Below are 22,825 nucleotides of genomic sequence, written 5' to 3'. Positions count from 1 at the left end.
TACATATAATAAAGTCAGAAAATAACAAGTTCTAGAGCGCTCTAGGCAACTCTCCTTCTCCAACCCACAGGATGCCTTCGAAATGACCAGCCACATATGAAGCCACCTAGTTTGCGGCCCCGTTTACCTCTTTGAAACATGCTTGGCTTGAAAGGCCGCACCATCACTCAATATTGCCTAAATATCCTGAAGCAGGGGTAGCCCCCTCCACCGCTGTTGGAGCCACTCTGAATCCAACAATAGCCAAGTCGCCCTTAAGTATGGCAGAGCTAGCCTGCAACACTCGTTAAGCATGGCTCAAGCCAGCCCGTGCCACCCTCAGTCTGCTTCAGGAACTAAGGTATCGAAGATTTAGCAATCTCTAGAAGCCACCATCCTAGAGTCCGAGCCTCTGATGACGAAGTCAGCACCTTCCCTCTGGCTACAAAGCTCCTTTCTAGCTGCCACACCACCACCTTTGGTACCACTACTAATCCCATCTCCCACCGTGCTTAAGTTCTATTCTAAGGGAATCGGTAGAAATTGAAACGAGGGATCTTTATATGGCTATGAGTACCTGTTGGATTATGAATGTAGTTCAGGTTCCACATTATGATTTTTTTTTTATTTGGCACTATTAGGCTAGCTACGGATGACCTTCACACTTGTAAGCCAGTTCATATCATGTTCTCTTTTATCTCTAAATTAGATTTATCTTCTGTGATAACGAAACAGACAATTAAGCTGTAGGGAATCTAATTTTTCAGAAAATTTATTCTTCTAGTTTTTGGATTTCCTGTACCATGTCATTATCAACAATCTCAAAACTATTACTATTTATTTGGAAGTTCATATACATGGAGCTTTGCGTTCGAAGTGTTGATTGCTTTGTTAAAGAGACTGATCAAATCTGATGCAAGATTCAAAGAAGCATGAGAAGAAGAAATAAGGGAATTGGTTGGCAGTGTTTTCAGTAGCATTGCTAAGTGCAATCTTATGAATAATATCTGAATGTTTCAGCAAGAACCAACCACCAAGATGCCAATCTTTTACTGCAGTTCCTCAACTTTAGGCATCAAAATTAGAAATTTTAAGTCACAATAGTTCAGCATGCAAGTTCTGCAGTCATGCTTCCAATGTAATTGCTTGTAACTTAACAGGATGTTACTTGTTGCTGAAGGCATTTGTGATGCTCTGAAATATGTTGTCCTGAATAATTGAAAGCTTAAACATTTCTTTTATAATGACAAATTCACTGTCAAACATCTCTCTTAGTCAGGGAGAGAATGGTAGACACCATCAGCTTGCTGTCAATTGGTTTTGTCAGATATGCATCCATCCCTACTTCCAAGCATTTGGCTTCATCAGATGACATTGCATGTGCTGTCACTGCAACAATTGGGATATGCAAGCCAGTTCCTGCCTCAAGATTTCTAATTGCTTTTGTCGCTTCATAGCCATCCAGCTTGGGCATCTGCAATTCTTATTGACATAGCCAAAGTTTATAATCTGCACTCTGTTACCAGCAGAAGAAATTAATCTAAGTAACTACATTTTTTGTGCTCTCAGCACCTGGCCTTTTTTGTTTTAAACAATACTATATGATCATCTGAACACATCAGGGTGTATTTAGTAATACTGAAGTACAACCATCTCAAGTCTTGATGCATCCTCTATAGTAGGGAGATCATGGTTTGCTTTTCCATTTCTAGAAGTACAGAAGGAAAGTTGATTGGTTTGCATAACTAGAAGAGAAAATCATATTATTGGATCTTGTACTCTGTTTCCAAAAAAAAACACCAGCACACAAACCTCTTTTGTTCTCTTGAAGGATCTTAATTTTGATTCAGATGTATAATCTTTCCTGAGAATTCCAGAAAGACATACCTTTTACACCTACCAACAAAAATATGAATGAAAAACTGGCTGGCTGTCTTTTGAAAATATTATTGGGAAAATGCGATCCACCTTTTAGCTAGCTTCTTTAGGTGTTACGATTCCTAATGCATATTTGAAATTTTGACATGATAAATTTAGCCCTTCCAGTATTCTTTGTCCTAGATGGGGTTCTCTCTTCAAGAATGAAATGTAAAATTTATAATAAGAGTTATCGCGTCACACAAACAAAGACAATATACAGAATGATTTACAATCCCAAACCATTTAACTTATGGATTACTATGATTAGATCTCTGATCTTATTTGACTCTGATATTAGCTCACAAGCAATTTCAATTTCTAGAGCACTTATTTGTGAGAAGAGAAAAAGCTTGTAGAGAAAAGTAAATAGAAAAATAGAAAGGAAATCAAGCAATCACATATTATAAACTTGAAAAAATAGAAAGCTAATAGAAAGGAAGGTTTTGAATGTGTAACATAATGCTTATCATGAGAATGATACCTGGCAATCCATTAGAACCAGATCGAATGATGTATATTTTTGCAGTTCACTCAGTCCTTCTGCTACACCATCTTGAAGAGTTGAATTTTGTCTTTTACTCTCTTCTGCACATAACATGCATTTTGTAGCATCTACTGCCTGCATTCCATCACCTACAGCTATAACTTTGGCTCCTTTTTTCTCCAACATGGCTGTTGCAATTCTCTGTAGTATTGGGTTATCTTCGGCAAGCAGTATACATAAGCCTCCAAGAGAATCTTGGTCTGGAACTATTGTGCTTAAAGCTACACAGCCATTCTTATGCACACTATAATGCATATCTTGATTTTCAAGGAGCCTTGAACCTCTATAACCAAGTTCAATTGACCTTTCTGTGCTCAGTTGTTTTTCCATTCCTTCTGCATGGGTATTACCCGATGATGCCACGCTTGTTTCTGCCATCATTTTTTGTTTGATGTCTCCTTTGTCATACAAAGTAGGCTTGACATTCCATTGACATTCTTGCTCTATCGTACTTTCTCCTCCATCATGCAGCTGATTCAACTTAAGAAGGGCATCTTTGTTGCCAACCGCTGCTCGGGTTTTGTTGTCTTGCAAGTTATCTGTTATTGAACCAATCATGTTCTTTTTATGGTCTTGCTTATACTCATAGCAACATGAATATTCCATGCTTATGCTTCCATGCTTGTCAGTTTCGGTGAAGTCTTTCGATATATTTATTAAGTTCTCTGTTTCCAACAAAATGTTGGGCTTTTTTATAATTTTATCCAGGGAGACTCTTTGAGTAGATATTTTTCGTGAATTAGAATAAGAAGGTTGATGATATCCTGGAATTCTTTCTATTATTTCTTCTTCACTGTAAAACGTATTAATTTTTGAATCTCGGTTATCTGTATCAGATATGTCAGAAACATCTGAACTGATAGCATCAAAATGAATGGAATCCAAGTCATGGCTTTCATTCAAGTCTTCGTCCATGGTTGAGTTTAACTGATTGCTACCTTCTTGGTTTTCGAAGTTTCCCTCATTGACAGCGGCATGCATGATTTGGGTCATCTTTGTCTTGTATAATGGTTTGTTTATCATCAAAAAGTGCCTTCTCCGTCGCAGCTCCACCTTGATGGCGTTGGAGGTATCATGGCTCAACATCCATGCAAATTTTGCTTTTCCACTGTATTGATCTAAGAAGATCAACTGCTGATTCCATATGTTCGTACTTTGGTCGAGCAGCGATATGTCCACTACAATGAGAATATCTTGACCTCCCATTTTGTGAACATTGTTTTCCCCAGGAACAACTCTCATTCTGCTCAAGTTTATTGGTTCACTTGTTGAGCACTCCATATTTCCCTGGAAAACATGCTGAAGGATTTGTGTCAGTCCATTCCATTCAGATGCTTCCCATGTGAGAACCCCTTTTCCCCTCAACCACTGGGACATAATAGATCTGCTTTGCTTGCCATGTAATGCGAGCAAGACCTGCACAGTAACTTTAAAGTTACTCTCCAAATGCTGGTTTCTTTGGGGAGAACCAGGGATATATTGAATGTAGTTCCTGTAAGTACTGTGGAAATTTGCCCCTGTTATCTACTGTCCTTAAAACTTTTGGAGCACAAAGAAAATTGTTTCCTAAAAGCAACTTTTGACATGCACTCAAGTCATGATTTTTGGGGAGCTAGATATTACAATTCATTATTTTAGAGTTCTGCACATTTGGCCATACTTCTAGTGGAATTTTTCTAATTCATGATTTTCTCCCCCCCCAATCATCTTATAATTTTCTATTTTAGACTTTTCTCATTTGGAAAAAAAACAACTCCAAAAAAAATTGACTTTAATCTGAAAATTTTGAATAAAAAAGATAAAATCATCAGCTTAAAATTTAAAACCTCCAAATGCACCCTAAAATGATCATCTTAAAACAAAAGAAAAAGAAGATGGACTGTTGCAAATGCATCTTCATCATCTTATGTCTATGTTACTATCTATGTTATCTATACTTCCAACATTTACATATTTTCATCCAAAATCCAATCATTCTTCTCTACCTCTCTATGTTTAGAATTGGCTATTCTTTTTACTCTTTCCGTTTTTTCGATTCTGAAACTTAACCTATAGATAACGAAAGGACTCCTAGCTATTTTGCTCTTGTGCTGTTGACACTGACCTTTTGCTTGTGACTCCTACTTTTGACCATGCTTTGTGGTTATGGTTATGGATGCAGGATGGTCTTTTAACTGTTTTTGAATGCTGCCCAACGGAACTAAATGATGGAAAAAGCACCCTACAACTACAATCTACTATTACTTCTTTCTCCCATGTTTCTTCTTCACCTTCCAATCCTCTCTTAGTCGCCAGTGTCTTGAATTCTTTGTTGTATGCTTTTTCTTCTTTAAATATACCTTGATTTTCAGAGTACAGTTCTTCAACAGATTTACTGGACAGAAGGTACCGAGGTGTTTGTTGTTTGTATAATACATAGGATTGAAGTGCCTCATGTTGAAATTTGCAGCTATTGCTTCCTTGACAAGTATCAAAGTTAGGTCTTAAAGGTGAACCCCAGTCTAGGCTAGTGCAACTTGGGACTTCCCACTTCCCAGTCTCCTCATAAGTAGTTCTTGCACTGGACATTGAGCCCATATACATGCCTTCAATACTGTCGATATTTACATAAAGTTTGCCACTGTCTTCTTTATTAACTGACCTGTTAAAACTTAGTACTCATCAAAGATTTTTTACCAGTCCAATGAAAAATGGGTAGAATCATCCTATTTGCTCCATCATATCTTTTTTTCATTTTCTTTTTTTTTTTTAAATTTTGGATGCAGCTATTGTATCTGAATTAACAGGTTAGTTTTTTTCTAACAAATTGATGCTACATGTTTTTCCTTCATCTGTCGTTCTCCAAATCTTCAAATTTTCACTAGATAGATATGCTTGTTTGTAAGCTCAGCCACTCTTTTTTTTCCATGGGTCTTCAACATTTTCCTTTTCCTACCAAAAAAAAAAACATTTTACTTCCTGCAGCATGTTACATGACTTTTTGTAAGCTGCTTAGCCCAGTTTATATTGGTTCTTGGTCTTGCACTTCCACTGATAATCAAACTTGCCTGCTACTAAGATGTCATATCATGCTTGATGCAGAATTGAACAGTTGTCGATTTTCTAGTTGTTGATCCTACTCCACCTAAAAGGAGCAATACTTTCTATCTTGTTTTGTGACTAAAGAAACTCTCCTAATTACTTTCTGACAGTTTCTTTTTCTCTAACAATTTAGTCATGTATAGGTCATATGCATACAAAAAATGGACTTTATTAGGTTTATTTGCATGTAATGTCAGGCAGAAGGCAGCATATTAGCATGTATATAACTTGTTCTGGTTGATTTTTTCCCTTTTTATTTGAATGGACTCAGCCATCTTTATTCATTTGTTATATAGTTAGTACTTAGTAGTCAACAATCTTACTTTAAAAAAAAAATGGGATGTATTTTGTGGGAAAAGGTAGATTTTGATGAGTAAAATCAGCATACTAGGAAGATGAAGAAGAATTGATGTATTAGACTACTTACCTTCAAACTATATTTGCCAAACTCTGTCTGGAAGCTATTTATAGTGCAATCCTCAGACATTCCAAGGACCAAGTATAACTGTATCAAGGTCCCCTGACCATCCTTCTTCACAACCTTTATTTCTCCACCCATCTTGTTTACCTGGGAACCATCATAAGGTACAAACTTCAATTATCTTTGGTGAGAAGAAAAGTTGTTCTTCATGACAGAAGTAGAAATGAATGATTTCATATGCTATTTTTAAATTTAACTTGCAAAGAAGTAGATCTTCGATGGTATTAAGGCATGGAATACAATTCTCCATGCTTCAATAAACATGATCAGAACTTTAGAATTAGTGGTAAATGTTCATCTTGATTACAAGTGATGAAAAATTCTTTGTATTTCCAAGACTCCAACATTGTATTTCCATGATTGCAGTCTCCTATAGTTAGTGCTTACGTCAATTATTAATGATGAATTCCCTATCTGTTTTCGGTTTATGAGGTTTTAATGCAGAACCCCTTTTTTTTTTAGATTTTTTTTGTTTTTTTGTTGATGGCTCTGAATAATGTGAGCGAGGATTGAGGTGAATGATGACACTGTAGGTGTTACTTTGTTTTGCTCAGGCCATAAGGTGTCAGAACATTTTTTATCTTATTTGCATATGGAATTGTGGAGATTCATGTATAAAATAGTAACTTATAAAGTTATAATCAGGTTTCAACTACAATGTGTCTTCTAATAGTGCTTGACTTGATAACCAAAAAAAGTGCATGAGATGGAAATTTCATCATATTTGCGTTTCATATGTATTAACATGCATGCACACGTTTCTAATTGATTAAGGCCTGATGACTCCAATAAAATAATATTTTGATGCATCAAAATGACTTTTTTTTTTTTTTGTGTGTGTGTGTATTCATCGATGACTCACACACAATAGGTGCGGGTACAATCTACAAAATGCAAAAAAAAAAGGAGATAGTGCAAAGAAGAAGGGGCAGACATGTGGTTCTCCCAGATAAATCCTCCGGAATGATGAACCACATAGAAGACCACTCAATTCGTAGCACTATTCGCCTTCTGTAGACATGTATAGCTCGATGAAAGACACACTCATTCCAAAGTCTACGAATATCGTGGAGCAACCATATTCCATCGGCAGCGCACCTCCGACCCTAAACCCACTCAATCACCCATCAAAATGGCAACCTAACTAGCCTTTTTTTTTTTTTTTAGAAAAAGGCATTAAACCCTATGTGAGGCTAAAATAGGCCATGCCATGGGGTGTGCTGACCAGAATTTCTATCATGTGCTATACCAGCCACAGCCAGTAACTTGTATGGGTACCGGCACTGGCTTTAAAACTTTGACTGCAAGTACTCGCGAGTACCTAATGATGGTGCTATTTGAATATCCATCAATCTTCATACCATTTTGACAAGGAAAAAAAGAGTTGCAACAAGGTTGGCTATTTGCGATGCTTCGGGCCGTACCGAACCACAAACCAGCGAGAATCGAAATGATTCGGACGGTATGAATGGTTCGGCCTTAATAAAACCCGATCCCCCAGATGGTCCTGAGCCCTCGATTTCGTGATCTCTCTCGTAGAATTCCAATCTCCACCCCTCATCGATGCGCCACCCCTCGATCTCTCAATGAAGACCCTTTTGTTCCCTTCTAGTCGCCTTCTATCGCCGGAAAGCCCCCCCGCCACGAAGAACTGGAGCCCGTTCCCTTCCTCCCCCTCGCCCCCCCTCCCTCTCCTTGCCTCTCTCTCTCTCTCTATCCGAGGGTTCTGATCTCCACCGCTTGCTGGTATGCTGCATCTCGATCTCTCAATGAAGGTCATCTCACCCCCCCTTCCAGTTGCCTTCCATCACAGAAAAGCTCCTCGCCGCAAAGAATCGGAGCCCCCTCCTCCCGTGGCCGCCGCTCTCCTCGAACCACGATGGTACCGGCTGCTCTCCCTCCCTCTGTCTCTCTTTTCTTCTCACTGTCCTTCTTCTTCTCCCCCTCCATCTCCCTATTTGGGTACACCCCGAAGTGACACGGTACGGACCTGTAGCGTGCCGAACCGGTCGTTGGCCGTTACGACCCCCGGTACCAGTTCAATGAGCCTTCAGTTGTAGGCTACAACTTCTTATTACTTGGGAAGACTCTTTCAAATAATTCTTTTTAATGAAATACTACTGCTCGCAATAAATACTTTTTTGGTAAGGAAAGTATTGATATTGTTGGTTGCTGTGGAATTGTTTTCCCCATTGTGTAACAAGTGTTTTGTTAGTTCAGAGGTTAGATTTTGCTAACACATACAGAATCAACTTTAAATTATGTTTCAGCTTGGATATTGGTGATGCTGCCTGCATTTCAGCTGTATCCAGTTTCATTGGATAAAATGATGTGAAACTCATGATTATGCTTTAGAGTTTCTGAATGAAATAGCAAAATTTGACAGTACTTTGTTTGGGTTTCAAGGGATTATATGATTTGGAACTTCAATTTCTTTTCTCTTGAATCTGCAGAAATACTTTGGAATGTGCCAATAAAATTTTAATTCAAATCAAGCATGTTGGTAATGTTTAACTCACCAAGTTGCGCACGATGCACAGGCCAAGACCAGTTCCTCCATGCCTGCAAATGATAACAAACCACACACACACACACACACAAAAAAAAGAAGCATTCTTATAGTAGAGATACACTATTTCTTTAACCGGAGATCCCTGTACTTATTGAATACTGATGTTAGACACTATTAAACGTACAGTAGCTGTAACAAAGTATGCTGTAGGATATAGGTTAACCTGCTTACATTCGTGTAGTTGATGGATCAGCCTGCTCAAAACTTTCAAATACTGATTCCCATTTGCTTGGATCAATTCCTGCAAAGCATTAGATTACAAAACACTAGCTTTGTCTCAAAAATCACTAGGAGATGGCCGACATGAGGAGAATAATTGCTTACCGCAACCTGTGTCTTCAACTTCAAACCACAGAGTGATTTTCTCATTTTTCTGGTATTCCTTTTTCACAATATTCTCATGTTGCTTTGATTTGTTTCTGAGGGTGCACTGTGATATCTTTTGATCTTCAGGACACTCAGGCCTACTCGAATGATTTGAGTTGTCACACCATCCACGTAGAATAATATGGCCTTCTGAAACTCATTCAAATATGCTGTCTGTTAATGTTCTCATAAGTTTTTTACGTTGAAAAGTTTGTTAGACTTGTATGTGGCATTATAGACTAAAATAACAAAAACGGCTTTTTTTGTGATTTTTTGAGAGTTTCTATGTGAAGAGTGTCTTTAATCAAGTTGACCTATTTTGTGATTTTCTGAGAATTTCTTCCTGGAATGATGTTCATTTCATCTTCTTCTTGTGGCTTTACTAAATCTTCACGATCCTAAATTCTTAATTGTAATATGTCACCTTTCTTTTGTTCTTTCAGGCTTGGTTGCAGGATGACAGTGGCAAATGCATCTTTCAAATTGTTCATGAACAATAGGGTTATTGTGATCAATATTTACAAAAGAATCGAATGATCACTACAAAATTATTTGCTTCAACCAACCAAGTAGCACTTATGAAGTTTATATAAACTGTAAAACCTAGAACTCTCTTCTTCTTAAATATATGATTTCTTACTCTTTCATGGAACATTTTTCTTTTCCACATAAGTCTCGTTTACATAATGCTATCAGATCTCTAATGTTTCTTGACTGATAGTTGTACTTTAGACACTACTTAACTGAGCTCCAATTCACTGATGATGACTCACTTGATAATCTGACTACAAAAGCTTGTAAACATTGCCTCTGTTTAATAAATTACTTGCTGATGTTTCCTTCATGCATAATGCCTTTTTTTTCTGTGCCATCCTCCATGTATTGGGCCTATTGGCTGGATCAAAGTTTGCTAATGATTTTATAAATATTGTTGCTTGTCTTTTGCTTCTCTTATCTTCCTTGTATATTAATTATCGTGTGTAGGTGAATAGGGTCCAGATGTTGATGTTTTATTAGTAATCCATCACGAGCTTTATACTCTCAGTTCTTGAAGAGTTGCTGTCGATTCTGGTGCTGTGGGTCTTCAACAAAATTGCTTGCTTTCACATCAAGTTGGCCTTGCTCAAAGGTTGGCATTTATTCCTTGTTTTCTTGCTAAAATTCTTTATCCACTGGAAACTCGGAGAACAGTGATTTTGAACCAGGCAAGTGGAACTACATGAACCTTCTTACAGGCAGTTACAGCACATGGACTAATATGGATGTTTCAACAATTTTCTGTTGAACTCTACTCCCTGTTTTTTTTTTATTTTTTATTTGGCCTTCCTAGATTTTAAAAATATTGTGAACAAGATGCTTTTACAAAAAGATTGCTATGATCCTGACAAACAACATGAAAATTACACAAAGCTTTATACTAGGCAATCATGCGAAGTATGGTCAAATATCTACTTATCTGAATTGGTTTAGCACAAATGAACCCTTTACAGTATTATTCCTCGTTCACATAAAAAAGAAAAAGAAACTGGTGAAATCCAATTTTTATTGATACTATTAATATTGATTCGGATTATCTTTGGAGTCTTATCATTATATTTGGGGGTAAAGATACGGGTTTGGGTATTATTTTTATCTCGTTTGTTCTATATGGAGCTGTTCTTTTTTATGTTTCATTATTTTCTAGGATTCTTCTCAGATGAAGATGGAAGAGTCAGTAATTATCTTCTTTTATTTGGATAGAAGTTGGTAGAAGCTAGATAAAGTTAAACTTGTACGTAATTATCTTGGTAGGCCACAGGATTTGAATGTGGCCCCCTTGGTAAATAGATGGAAACAGAAAAGTTGCCATGCATGAAAAAAAGCAAATAAAATTTGGCATTTTGAAAAAAAAAAGGAACTAAAATCTTTCACTTCACCTTCCAACTTTGTTTCATTCCATTATTCCCATCCTCCAACTATCTTGCTTTGATAAAAAAGACAACATATACCTCTTTGAGATGATAAAACATCTTGATTTCTAACAAAATTCTTGTATAATTTGTCAACATCAAGAGTATATGACTCATGGTTGATGTTGAGATACTTACCTGATGTGAACTTTATGGAATTGCTTATGAGATTTGTAAATATTTGAACTATTCTTGCAGAGTCTCCTCGAACTACTTTTGGCATGTCATCTACAAAAGAAAGGGCACATAACAGAGTTATATGATAATGCAAATTGAGACAGTGCCCCTGAAAAATCAGAAGTTAATATATGCGCAACTAGTTATACTCTGTTCTTTTTATATATAATCTTTCAACTCCTTCAGTTAGATCTTTTGGTCAAGCAAATAAAATATAATATGCAATATTATATGTGATTTTCGAACTATCTTTTGCATCAAAAGCAATTTTCTTGTTATTTGAATCAGCACCAAGTAATGCAGTTCCCATTGGCAGGTAATTTCATCATCAGTCATTAAAAATCAGTTAATTGGAAGAGTTGTTTTGTAGATTCTAACTCATACATGGTAACGTTAAGGCATAAGAGAAGATCTTGATATCTCTTATCACTTGGTCAGGATAATTCTGCAACACTTTACTTGTAATTGGCAAGGTTTTAAATCCCGTGGGATGGGGTGTCCTAGTTTTTCCATAAAATGAGATGCCCCGCTGTCCCGTCCCGTCTTGGTGGTGGTGTAGATATCCTCATCGCTCTCCCCTTCTTCTTTTCTTTAATTTCTTTTATTTCTTTTTCTTCTTTCCTTCCTTCCCTCCTTTCTTTTTCTTCTACCTTCCATTCTTTCCTTTTCTTTTTCTTTTTTTTTTATCCCTTCCTTTATTTCTTTTTTCCTTTTTCTTCTTCTCTCTCTTTCCTTTTTCCTTCCTTTCTTTCCTTTTCTTCTCTCTTCATTTCTTTCTTTTTTCTTCTTCTTTCCTTTCATGTTTTCCTTTTCTTCATTTCTCCTTTCTTTTTTTTCTTTCATCTTTCATCTTCTCTCTCTGGATGAGTTTTGGAGTCCCGACCCCATCTCACTCTCGTTTTCTCATAGGAATAGGATGGGATGGCTGGGACGCCCCCCGTCCCACCGGAACTTAAAATCTTGGTAATTGGCTTAGCCTATGGTGATTTCACCTTTTTGAAGAAATTATAAGTTGTTCTAATTTTTTGGAGCATGTACCTTTATCTCAAAGTCGGAAAAGTTTATGGTGCAATTAATAGAGAAAGTACATGAGGCTGTTGAAACCCATAGATTTGGTAATCTGAAAATGGAATAACTGCATTATTACTTTTTAGAAACTTTTTATTGAATCTGGTCAGAAATATTTTCTAACAGTTGACATGTTCAACTTTCATACTTTCTGTATCCAATAAGAATATTTATTTTTAGATTATGATGTTTATATGTTATCAAACTTTTATATAATGTTTTCCGGAGATCTAATTAAAAGTTGGTAAGCACACCAGAGAGATCTAGTGTGGTCTCCACGTTATGGTTAATGCATTGTACTGAGAACATGTCAACAAGTCCTTCAAGTTCTCGCCCCAAGTCAAATTCTGCTTCTTCAAGTACTAACTTTCCAGATTCAACCTGCAATGACATTGTGGACTATTATGAAATGGCTTGTGTGACTCTGACTTCGTCTTAGATAATATGTGAGGACATCACCAGAAAGAATAATCAATAGTGAATGTGCATGTTATCAAAGTCTTGTCTGTTGGTAAGAACATAACTGGTAGCACTTCTTAACAAAAGGGTTGATGCATGTTCAATATTTGAAAACCGAGTTGTACTTGCCTTCATATATTGCATATACAATATGATACAAGGGCTCCTCTAAACAGCTCTAGTATCAATTTTTTGTCAAGTTTCTCTTCTATTAGTTTTTTTTTTTTTTTTTGTTGAGAATATGGGGGGCTTGCTGCCATCCGGGTTCAAAATTGGAACCTCCTCCCAGCACAGTCTTGAGGAGAGGGGTGCCAACAGCTGGACCCAAATCTGTCACCTATTAATTTTCCTACTAAATTTATTTACATTGGCTTCAAAAAGCTCCCGGAGTATGCCTTTTTATTTATTTGTGCTGTTATTAACTAGGGCTAGTTTAATAACTTCAATTTGTATATCTGTATATTTCTTGATAATGGTTAAAGCATGTGATTCATTAATTTAATAAGTTCAGGTGATGCTTGGTCATGTGCTTGCTTGTCCTAGGAATCTAAAAAATACACCCATTTCCTAAGTGTACCTGCTGTTGATTATGGGATCTATATGTATGTCTCTCTCTCTCTCTCTCTCTCTCTCTCTCTCTGTCTCGCTATGCATATTTATACATACACACACATATACTTGTCTCTGTCTGTGTGTGTGTGTGTGTATACGTATGTATATGTATATGAATTTTGCAATGAAGGCAATGAAGTGGGTCTTCATAGTTAAGAGAAAAAATAGGACATTATATGCAAAAGTTCTGGTTCCATAATTACAGGTTGAAGAAAATTGTGTTTAACACTGCAGTACATTTTTTTTTCAAAATAGAGCATGAATTATGCAAGAATCCAGATAATGGAGCAATCAGATTCATCAAAAATAAAAATCCCCATCAGGAAACAGCTTTATTTCAAGTTAGTAATCAAATGGATTCAATTAAAAACTCAACAAAGCTGTTACTCTCGCATTATTTGTTGATGTTCATGCTGATGGTTTTTTTTCCTGATCTTCTTTGACATGGATCTTTACTTGTTCAATTGGTAGGTAGCACCAAGGATTCTTTTTCCTCTATTTCTCTTTCTTGAACTGATTATACATTGAAAAATCATCTATTGTCTTGCCAGTAAGATGGTTTATACCAGTGTCTCTTTCATTAAAATGATTGTATGATTTAGGATGCCTTTTTCGTTATAAGAGGGAAAAATTATGCTGGAAATCATTTGTAGCCTTAAGTGCTTCTAGATTTAATCTATTATAATAAAGAAGGAACTTTTGGATGAAATAACAGTAGTTCTCCGGGTGTAACATTGAAGGAGGCCCAAAAGGTGCATAACTGTAGGCCTTCACTCATTTTTTTTTTCCTGAGAACAATTTTCTTGAGTTCTTTTTTTTGAACAATTGATTGCATAATTGGAGTCCGAAATAGAAACTTGGTTACATAGCAGGTATACTAAGTCCTTTACAGCCAGTCAGATCTCCAGAATTAATCATGTAAAAAGCTTATAAGATTGTGTGTTTTTCTGTGAAGCAAATTTGGTAAGTGGCTAGCAATGAAGTGGAATGAGAAAAAGGTAAATGTGAAATGATTATGAAGAATATATGAGATAAGCAGGTATACTTATATTCTTTTAATCAAGAATTTCAGAAACACAAGTTCTGATAATACTGTACTACCAAGTAATGGCTAGTAATGTGTACATCATGGAGCAGCAATAATAGAATGTACCAGGAAAAAATGCAGCTTCAAAATAGAATACTAAAGGAATTTATGATAAGCGCTCTCAGTTTTCCATCTTTCTCTCTCCGGGGAACAATTCTATAAATTGAATTACTTTTACCTTACTGAGATCCAAGATGTTATTCAGTAGCCGAAGTAAGGCAGTTGAGCATTTGCGAATCTGTGTAACTGTAGCAAATTGCTCATTTGTAAGACAGTTATCGTATATAAGAATGTCCAATAACCCAATTACTGCAGCCATTGGTGTTCGCAGTTCATGACTGTAGGATAAAAGAACAAAACTTTTAAGTAGATTTATTAAAGTGAAGAATTAACAGAATAAACTCTTACCTGTTTGAACAACTAAGAGAGCAAGAAGTTTACAAGCGAACAAACAGATTAAGCTTGATAATCTCTCAATGTCATGATATTACTGGAAGCTAAATCTGTTCCAGTATGACTAGAACTAGTGCAAAAGGGATGATCCATGTTCAAGTGAGATGGAAAGTAACAAATAATGCTAGAAGTGGTGATAAGGTGCAAGAAGGATACCACTCAAAAGGACAGGCTTAGAGTTGAAACCAGTACGCAAAATATCGGAAAGGAACACAGAAAAAAATAGAAAGAAATGTATGAAATGGAGAAAAATGTATCATCAGAAGTTTCTAGGTTATGTATCACGCATGAGAGAGAGAGAGAGGCTCAATAATTTGGTTCAGAAGTTACAAATTCAAGATTTGATTATTTTCTTAAACGACGTAAGTTCGCAATTCAGCAAAATTCAAAGAACGGAGATCGGAAATTCAAAAAATGGAGAAATGAATACAGAAAAAATACTGAAAAATTTAGTAAATTTTTGTAATGATTCACAAAATATTCACAAGAAAACATGGATGATCTGTAAAAATTATGAAAAAATAATTATGCACCTTTTTGAAAAATGAAATAAAATAAAATGATAGAAATATCCATGAATAATAAGAGACTTTTTTTTCAATAACTCAAAAAATTTTGTTACTACATTGGATAAAGCTCAATAGCAGTTAAGACAAGCAAGATACTGGTAAGAAAAGTGTCTAATATTATAAAATATTCTCCTTGAACTGCTAGGAGTGAACATACATACATACATTTTAGAGAACAGACAACATTCTAGAGAAAAAATTGCTAGTTTTAAAACACCTTTATTGAAGAGTGATATAATTGTGTCAGCATTTTTCCACACATCAAGAATTTTGACTGTTGAATTCTTTGGATTTTGAAACCATCTGTAAGATTTGATTGGGAATACGTTTCCAATTTAGAGAAAAATTGCTAGTTTTAAAATACCCTGATTGTAGAGTAATATAATTGTATCAGCACTTTCCACACATCATGAATTTTGACTGTTGAATTCTTTGGATTATGAAGGCATGTAGAAGATTTTATTTGGAATATATGCCCCTTTTGAGTAGATTATAAATTGCCTATGTCATTACTGTAATGCCATTGATGTTAGATTAGCAATTGTAGCAAATGATAGTTGGATTCCATTGATGACAGGTAATGTAAAATTGTATAGAGTTCGATAAGCAAGACTTTGAAATTTGAACCTTTGGTTTCAATTTTGTCTTGGTCAAACTTGTGGAGGTTTTGGAAGCATCTTTTGTGATTATGCTCAGACTCCAAGTTTTGGAGTTTCTGTCAAAGGAATCAGGAAATTTTCAAAAGAAATTGGTTAAAAAGAAGAAAATAACGAAATCAAGAAAAATGTCACGAAACATTTCAAGAAAAATTATTACACAAAATTTTGTTTCCTGTGCAGTTTTAGTAGTTTTAGGCTAAAGTTAATACTATATACAAGGTGAAAGTTTAAAAAATACCAATAATATTGTATTAGAAAATATATTTTATTTACTTAATAAAATTTAATTGTTTAAAATTCATAGTTTAGTAATTATCAAACTTTTAGTCCTTAGTGTATTGAAGTCTTTTCCTTCACTATTATAAAGTAGAACTCAACTGTTATTGTTTTGGTGATGGTGTTTTTCAGTTGTTGACATTAGTTAGCCTTTATAAAGTACTTTCTTGCTCAAAATCTCATCTGACCTTGACCCAACATTCAAAATGATATATTATAAATTAAATAGATGTTTTTATTAAAAAAGTTGGTCACACTGATATCATCAGAAATGGGCTGAAACCCAGAAAAGAGGGTCAATTTCAGATCGTCTCTTGCTGCATATGATCCATTTTGTCTAAAAAATGTTGGCCTTGCTGGTTTCAACTGAAACTGGCCAACCCAAGAAATAGGATAATTTTCAGATTGCCCCTAGCTAATACCAATTGGTTTCAATCGATGCTTCAGACCTTATTGGTGAGAATACCACATCCAGTAGTAGAAAGCAAATTAGATAACCATCTCTCACTATATAACTTGCAAGTTTTTATGACAAATTCTGAGTGTTGGATAGTAAAATATGTTACTTTTATGTGGTAAGTACAAGCAGAATAATAGATTCTTAATTACAAATTTAATGGGTACTCCCATATATGTAGATACAATGTGTATAAAGATGAAAAGCAACTAAACTATTCCTTTTATACAGCAATATGTCTAATAGTACAAAAACTTTCTGGTACAAATACATTATCCTATTAAAAACTGGAACATCAACATGTGTTCATTTGAAAAGGGGGTTACGATAATGGTGGTTTTACATGGTTCCATCTTAAATTGTATTTTATGTAAAAATTCATTCTTCCTCAGGACATTTAAGTGCTAATATTGCCGTTTCCCTATGTCGGGTGTAGAGAAGAGCCTATGTATTTGCATGACCACTGCATATTTTACCCTACCTGCAGCCGGAGCCAATCCTATAGCGGTGATGTGCAATGAATAATTCCCAGACCTTTTAACAGTAATAGGAAGATCATATTTGATATTATACTGCAAGATAATTATGAAATGTTTAATCACCTCATGTTTGCTAAAAACTGACTTTTGTAGTTGCTTGATGCCTCTGCTCGCCTTCTTGCATCTAAATGACTTATTAGTTCTGCTTTGAGTTTCATTGCCTTTGAGACACCACTTGTCAATATTAATATGCAAACACAGCCAATAGCAAGAAAGCAAATAGATGCAGATATCAGTATAACCAATGTTGTAAAGCCTATATGGTCAACCTTTCCCATTATGTATTTCCTTGGAATGATGATTACCCCCACCTGCAGAAAGTTCCAATTACAATAAAACTTTCATGGAAGGCTGGAAGCAAAAATTGCCAGTGATGTCATCTTAGGCAACAAACAAAAGAGACTGATGAAACTTGTCTTATAATATAAACCCTATTGAAGGTATGTTACACAATTTCTTTCTTCTAATTTGGAAGATTCCTTTAATCAGTCTTCTAAACACCTATATCATACCACCAAAAAATGTAGTAGGAAAAGTCAATTTGAATCATCCAGTTCCATCAGTTTGCGGTACTTTGTCCTAAACCTATCTGAGTTCTACATGTAAGTTGGTGCCAACAAACATACCTATAGGTAGCTTTGGCTGATGCTGAATTGAATAAACCCTTTCATTTTTTTCCAATCTTTTTGTTTTCCAATCAAGTGTACAAAAATAGCTATTGTTACTTCTCCATGTAAAACATTTAAATAATAATGTCTACTTACAAACTATAACAAGTCTTAACTGGATACTCATTCGTAATTATCTATTAGGATCTTTTGCAAAGTTCTTGCTCCCCATTCTCTTTCACAGGGATGCAAGAGGGTTAGGTTGGATGGTGTTTGGCACAACCCAAGTCCGATCCATGTCTGAATGGGACCAAAAATTTGAATCCGAGCCTCATCCACTCCATTTTTTATTCAGTTCGATCAGGTTTAAGATTTATTTTAATAGTCCATTAGGTTTTCTTGGATGAATCCAGTTGACAATAACCCAGAAACAAACCATGGAGAGCATGTGTAGATTAGGTTACTTGATTGCATCCTGAAAGTATCATGTAAGGAAAAAAACAAATATGCCAACATGTACGCAGTCTCAATAACCTATTCTGCGTAAGATTAATTGAGAATCATATTTAGGTTGCTTTGATAAAAGAAAAGTTAATGATTAGTTACATAAAGTTATAACTACAGCACATTATTTGCTTAAATTTTTTGGATGGTTGGTTCAATTGAGAAATGACATATTTTGTTAGCTTTTGGCTGTCTTGTGTCTTAAAAGGTTCATATGTTATCCAGTATCCTATCCAGATTTGAATTGGTCCAACTTTTCAATCTGAGCCTGACTAGATGACTTTAATTCGGACCAGAATGGGTTATTTTCAGGTCACCTCCAAATAAAAAGGAGTCAATTCAATGCTCTTGCACCTTCCATTTCCAACCTAAAATGCCCAATTTAGAGGCAAGTGGGCTTTCTCCTTCACAGGAAGTCTTTTAAAGCTGTGATCAGAGAGTTTTGTTTCAAAAATAACTTTCCTAGGCTTTTTTTTTAAAGAGAAGGTTTTATTGTTAGAAAGATAAGGTTCAAAAGAGTAAAAATGGATGATGGTCAGGAGAAAGAGCATGAACTTGGAAAATTCTGCTCAGAGTATAAAGCTCCAATTTTGTTTAAGAGCTTTTATGAAATTTCATGGGACAATGAAACACCTAATGTCATAAAATCATAATTTTTTTAATGAAAATTGTAGCTTTTTGTTTCAATTTACATGGAAAATTATGAAATATCATGATTTTGTAGTTCATCCAAGTGGACCCTCAGTTTTTTCGCCCTTTTCTGCTTGTTCCTCCTTTTCTGTTTCTTTCATTTATTACCTTGATAATTATTTTGTGCTGTTTCTTTGCATACATGTTGAAAATAAAAGTTGAATCACTTGATATGGGTATTCAAACAAGGATACTTGAAGAATATGAAGATATTCTGGTATAAAACTCCTCTTACTAACAATATAATGGCAGTATTAAGATTCTAGTAAAACAAAAAAGAAATACTTGAAAAATATGAAGATATTCTGGTATAAAACTCCTCTTACTAACAATATAGTGGCAGTATTAAGATTCTAGTAAAACAAAAAAGAAAATCGATAAGTAGCATCAATATTGTTGTCACTGATAAGTCTCGGTTATTGACATAGGCAATCTAAAGGTGAAGAATGTATAACAATCTCAAAGGAAAACCTTTTTGTCTTATTAGTGCATTAAGCCATATTATACCAGACTTTGCAGAAGAAGCCCAGCTGCATACCTTGAATTAACATACAGTTTTAATTTTCAGACTTGGAATTCTTACCAAGGGAAGCCTTTTCAGATTTAGGAAAAATGAATCTATGTAGTATCGCTGATTACCCAACAAGACATTTTCAGCATGAACTTCATGATTGATTGGAAACTTATTGCCATACGCTTTCTGTAACCACTCTGCTCCTGATCTTATAATATGATCTTCCAAATCAGTAGCCATCATAAGCTTCCGACCTGTTGTATTCCTCAATAGTGGAGCATCTGTAGATGTTGCAAGTACATAACCCTCCAAAGAAGTCAAATACATGTAGCCACTGTGGAAGTCTACAAGTTCCTTCATCAGCTGACCAACGCTTTTAAGTGCTGTTGTGACACCAACAGCTGCCACTATGCTTCCTCCAGAAGGATGCCTGACTGGTAATGCCGCTGAAAGCAGCGGTGAGTCTGTAAACTTGCCCACGTTTACACGCCACGAAGCAGCACCATCTCGTACTTCTTGGAGACCTGCAATTTTAATCAGATCATCTGGGGGTATTTGCTTCCGATCACCCTTTTTTTCCCCAGTGACAGGATCAAGTCTTTCTCTATACCAAATGGCAGAGGCATGTTTTTCTCTAGATTTGTGAATATGGCCACGATGTGCTTTTCCTTGATTGACTGATGAATTTACTAGTTCACAGTAGATGTAGAATGTAGTGTTGCTCCGGAGGTCTCTATGAAATGCCTGGACAAATCCATTTCTGTAACTTATGGTTACTGCATTAAGAGCTGTTCTGCTTGAAAAAAGTGCCCACGTTACATCCCTCATCATTTGGTATAGCTGTCAAGATCAATAATACCAATTACTTTGAGGTGTTTTCTATGGGAAAACAAATTTGGAACAAAATGATAAATAATGAGTGATATGTCGACCTCAACTTGTTCTTCGGGCAATGGTTTCTCATAACGACCGATGACATATTCAGAGAGCTTAACTTGGGCCATTGTTATTTCTACAGTGGAATTCAGGATGTTCCACACTCTTAAAATGGGTCACTGTAGAAGTTCATAGCGAAGGCCATAAGCTAAGCTATTTATAGAGTTTGTTGTATAAACCTTTGTAAAATGCCATGTCAGCATGGTTAACATCCCAATTAAAATGGCGAGCATGACCTGCAATTAGAAGAAAGAAGAATAGTAGCTATTTATGACATGTATGTTGATTTCTATAAAAGCATATTCATTTTGGTACAATATAAAAGATGTTTGAATACCAAATTTGAAAAAGTTGTTGCTTCTTCAAATTTCCTGAATTATTTGTTTACAGTTTGTAACACATTGGCAGCAATAATTGGATTGGTGTTCTGTGTTAAGCAACCACGCCTTCAATCAAATTAGTGATATGGCACAATCATGCAAGAAGTCATGTCCTCACCAACATCATGCAAAAAGAGAGGGAGAGGGGGGGAGGGGAGGAAGGGAAGAGAGAGAGCTCAGCTGGATTTTGCATAGGCTTCAATATATCCATGATAACTTAATCTTTAAGCTTTTGTATTGTAACAAGCAAATTAGGAAATCTTATCATTGGATGAATATATTGGTTCATTGGCAGCTTAGTGGCCAAATTCCTGGATAACATCTTTTGCACGCCATTCTAGGAACTAGTTATATAAAGATTATTTAGAAGTTAGACAACCCTCAAATGTACCAAGTCTGTCATTTTACTGACAATTATATGAAGCAACTTAGGAAAAGATGTAGGACCAAAATATTTGGCCAGTTGGGAACATCGAAAGATATGGAAAAGAAAATGGACCCTCAGCTTATGTGGTCACTATCTTAAATCTGTTGTTTTATGCTTCCAAAATCATGGAATTCTTTTTTTTTGAATGATTCTACTGCATTTCTGGATCCCAAACTGCAGTATGCTTGCATCTGTATGGATGAAGTTTATTTACTAACACTGGGTCACAGGCATATATGTCATGGAGTTTTTATCTACAATACTTATGCCTTCCCAAGGGAGTAGTATTTACTTTCAGAAATCAGAATCATTAATGATCTTCTTCATTATTCTTTTTACTAGTATTTAATCTCATGTATTCATTTGAGGTAAGATATCCAAATTGTTTTCCAGAAATCAAAACAAAGAGCCAGCAAAAGCACCTACCATGATGGCCAGGCGTGCAACAAAGATGCTGTAGTAGGAGGGGAGACAGCGCGTAGTTTGGTAGCTGAATTCCTCGTCTTCTGGCTGCCCAGGGACAGTTTCCCTCTGTAGAAGAATGGATGTTCTGTTCTCTCTGCACTTGACGAAGGTCTGGAGCCTCTTGAAAAGCTTTGCCAATGGCTTCATCACAGCTGAAGAAGTCTGATGTGCTCCTGCCATGCTTCATCTACCCAGAACACGAGATAAAATATTCTGCACTACTAAAGAGCCATTGTGGTGAAGCAATCGAGCTTTGTCGATTCCCACTTATTGAACATGGATTTTGCAGCGAATTTCAAAAAGCGGTTTTGTCATCTGATTTTTCTTCCATATTCTCTCGACCATTGTTATTCTTCAAAAGTTGGCTGGATGGCGGACGGAAATTTAAAATGATAGAGAGCGCTAAAATTACTCTGATGACCTCGACTAATCTTGGAAGTAACTCTCTTTTCTTATCTGACTTAAATTTAGTGTCAAGGGTGATTTTGGGTTTGAAGGAATTCTCTATCGGATGCTACATCAGGGAGTTCTGAGTTGTTGGTTCAAGTTACCTGTAAACAGAGACAGAGGAAGAGCAAAATAACTCATATTTGTTGTCCAAAACCAAACGAAGATCGCATTGTATCATTATCATGTTGCCATTTTGATGTCTCCAGTCTATAGCTGACCTTGACTCCACAAAAAGATGCATGTGCACAAGATGTTCAGCTGGAATACTTCATATAGTTTTGCTCCACTCGGTTATGAGTGGTAACATAGAAGATCAAACTAGATGTCTGAGAAGCCATGCCATACTACCATAGCATGCTAGCATCTGAGTATGTTTGGCTGCTTTAATGTTCTGAAATAGAGGTACGGGACCTTAATTTCTCATTTTAATTCCCTTTTAGCAGCTCCTAAGCCATGCAAACTATCCCTAAATACCTCTTGTAAATATGGCTATTTCATCTTATATCCCATATAGTCCATTCATTTATGAGATATTGCTTGTCTAATTGGATCCACTAAAACTTGATGTGAGCTTAACAGAACTGTGTCTGCATGGTGTGTGTA

General features: G+C 35.8%; 1 protein-coding gene and 1 long non-coding RNA gene across 4 annotated transcripts; one reads left to right on the top strand and one right to left on the bottom strand.

Annotated features, from left to right (window-relative positions):
* Window positions 1–429: 429 nt before the first annotated feature.
* On the bottom strand, window positions 430–21,873 carry LOC103720467 (histidine kinase 1-like). Of its 2 annotated transcripts, XM_017846017.5 has the most exons (13): window positions 21,734–21,873; window positions 20,497–20,736; window positions 19,634–20,404; window positions 17,312–17,559; window positions 14,474–14,633; window positions 12,392–12,518; window positions 11,031–11,120; window positions 8,902–9,093; window positions 8,749–8,818; window positions 8,525–8,567; window positions 5,952–6,092; window positions 2,381–3,859; window positions 432–1,453 (listed from the first exon to the last, which is right to left on the bottom strand). In XM_017846017.5, the coding sequence occupies exons 2-13, from the start codon at window positions 20,566–20,568 to the stop codon at window positions 1,238–1,240; spliced, it is 3,609 nt and encodes a 1,202-aa protein (XP_017701506.3). In that variant the 5' UTR covers window positions 20,569–20,736; window positions 21,734–21,873; the 3' UTR covers window positions 432–1,237. The 2 variants fall into 2 exon arrangements, with proteins under 2 accessions (XP_089783838.1, XP_017701506.3); XM_089927712.1 differs by lacking the exon at window positions 2,381–3,859 and having other exon boundaries at window positions 430–1,453.
* Window positions 7,276–22,102, top strand: LOC108511763 (uncharacterized). Of its 2 annotated transcripts, XR_015973860.2 has the most exons (3): window positions 7,313–7,887; window positions 9,387–11,192; window positions 21,701–22,102. It is a non-coding gene; the product is annotated as an uncharacterized LOC108511763 (long non-coding RNA). The 2 variants fall into 2 exon arrangements; XR_015973858.2 differs by lacking the exon at window positions 21,701–22,102 and having other exon boundaries at window positions 7,276–7,887; window positions 9,387–20,378.
* Window positions 22,103–22,825: the final 723 nt, after the last annotated feature.

The sequence above is a fragment of the Phoenix dactylifera genome, chromosome 16, assembly GCF_051530095.1.
Source record: "Phoenix dactylifera cultivar Ajwa chromosome 16, Ajwa_hap1_PhDact_Kaust_v1.1, whole genome shotgun sequence".
Lineage (NCBI taxonomy): Eukaryota > Viridiplantae > Streptophyta > Magnoliopsida > Arecales > Arecaceae > Phoenix > Phoenix dactylifera.
The sequence above is the reverse complement of the archived record's forward strand: the minus strand, read 5'-3'. Positions and strand labels throughout refer to the sequence as shown.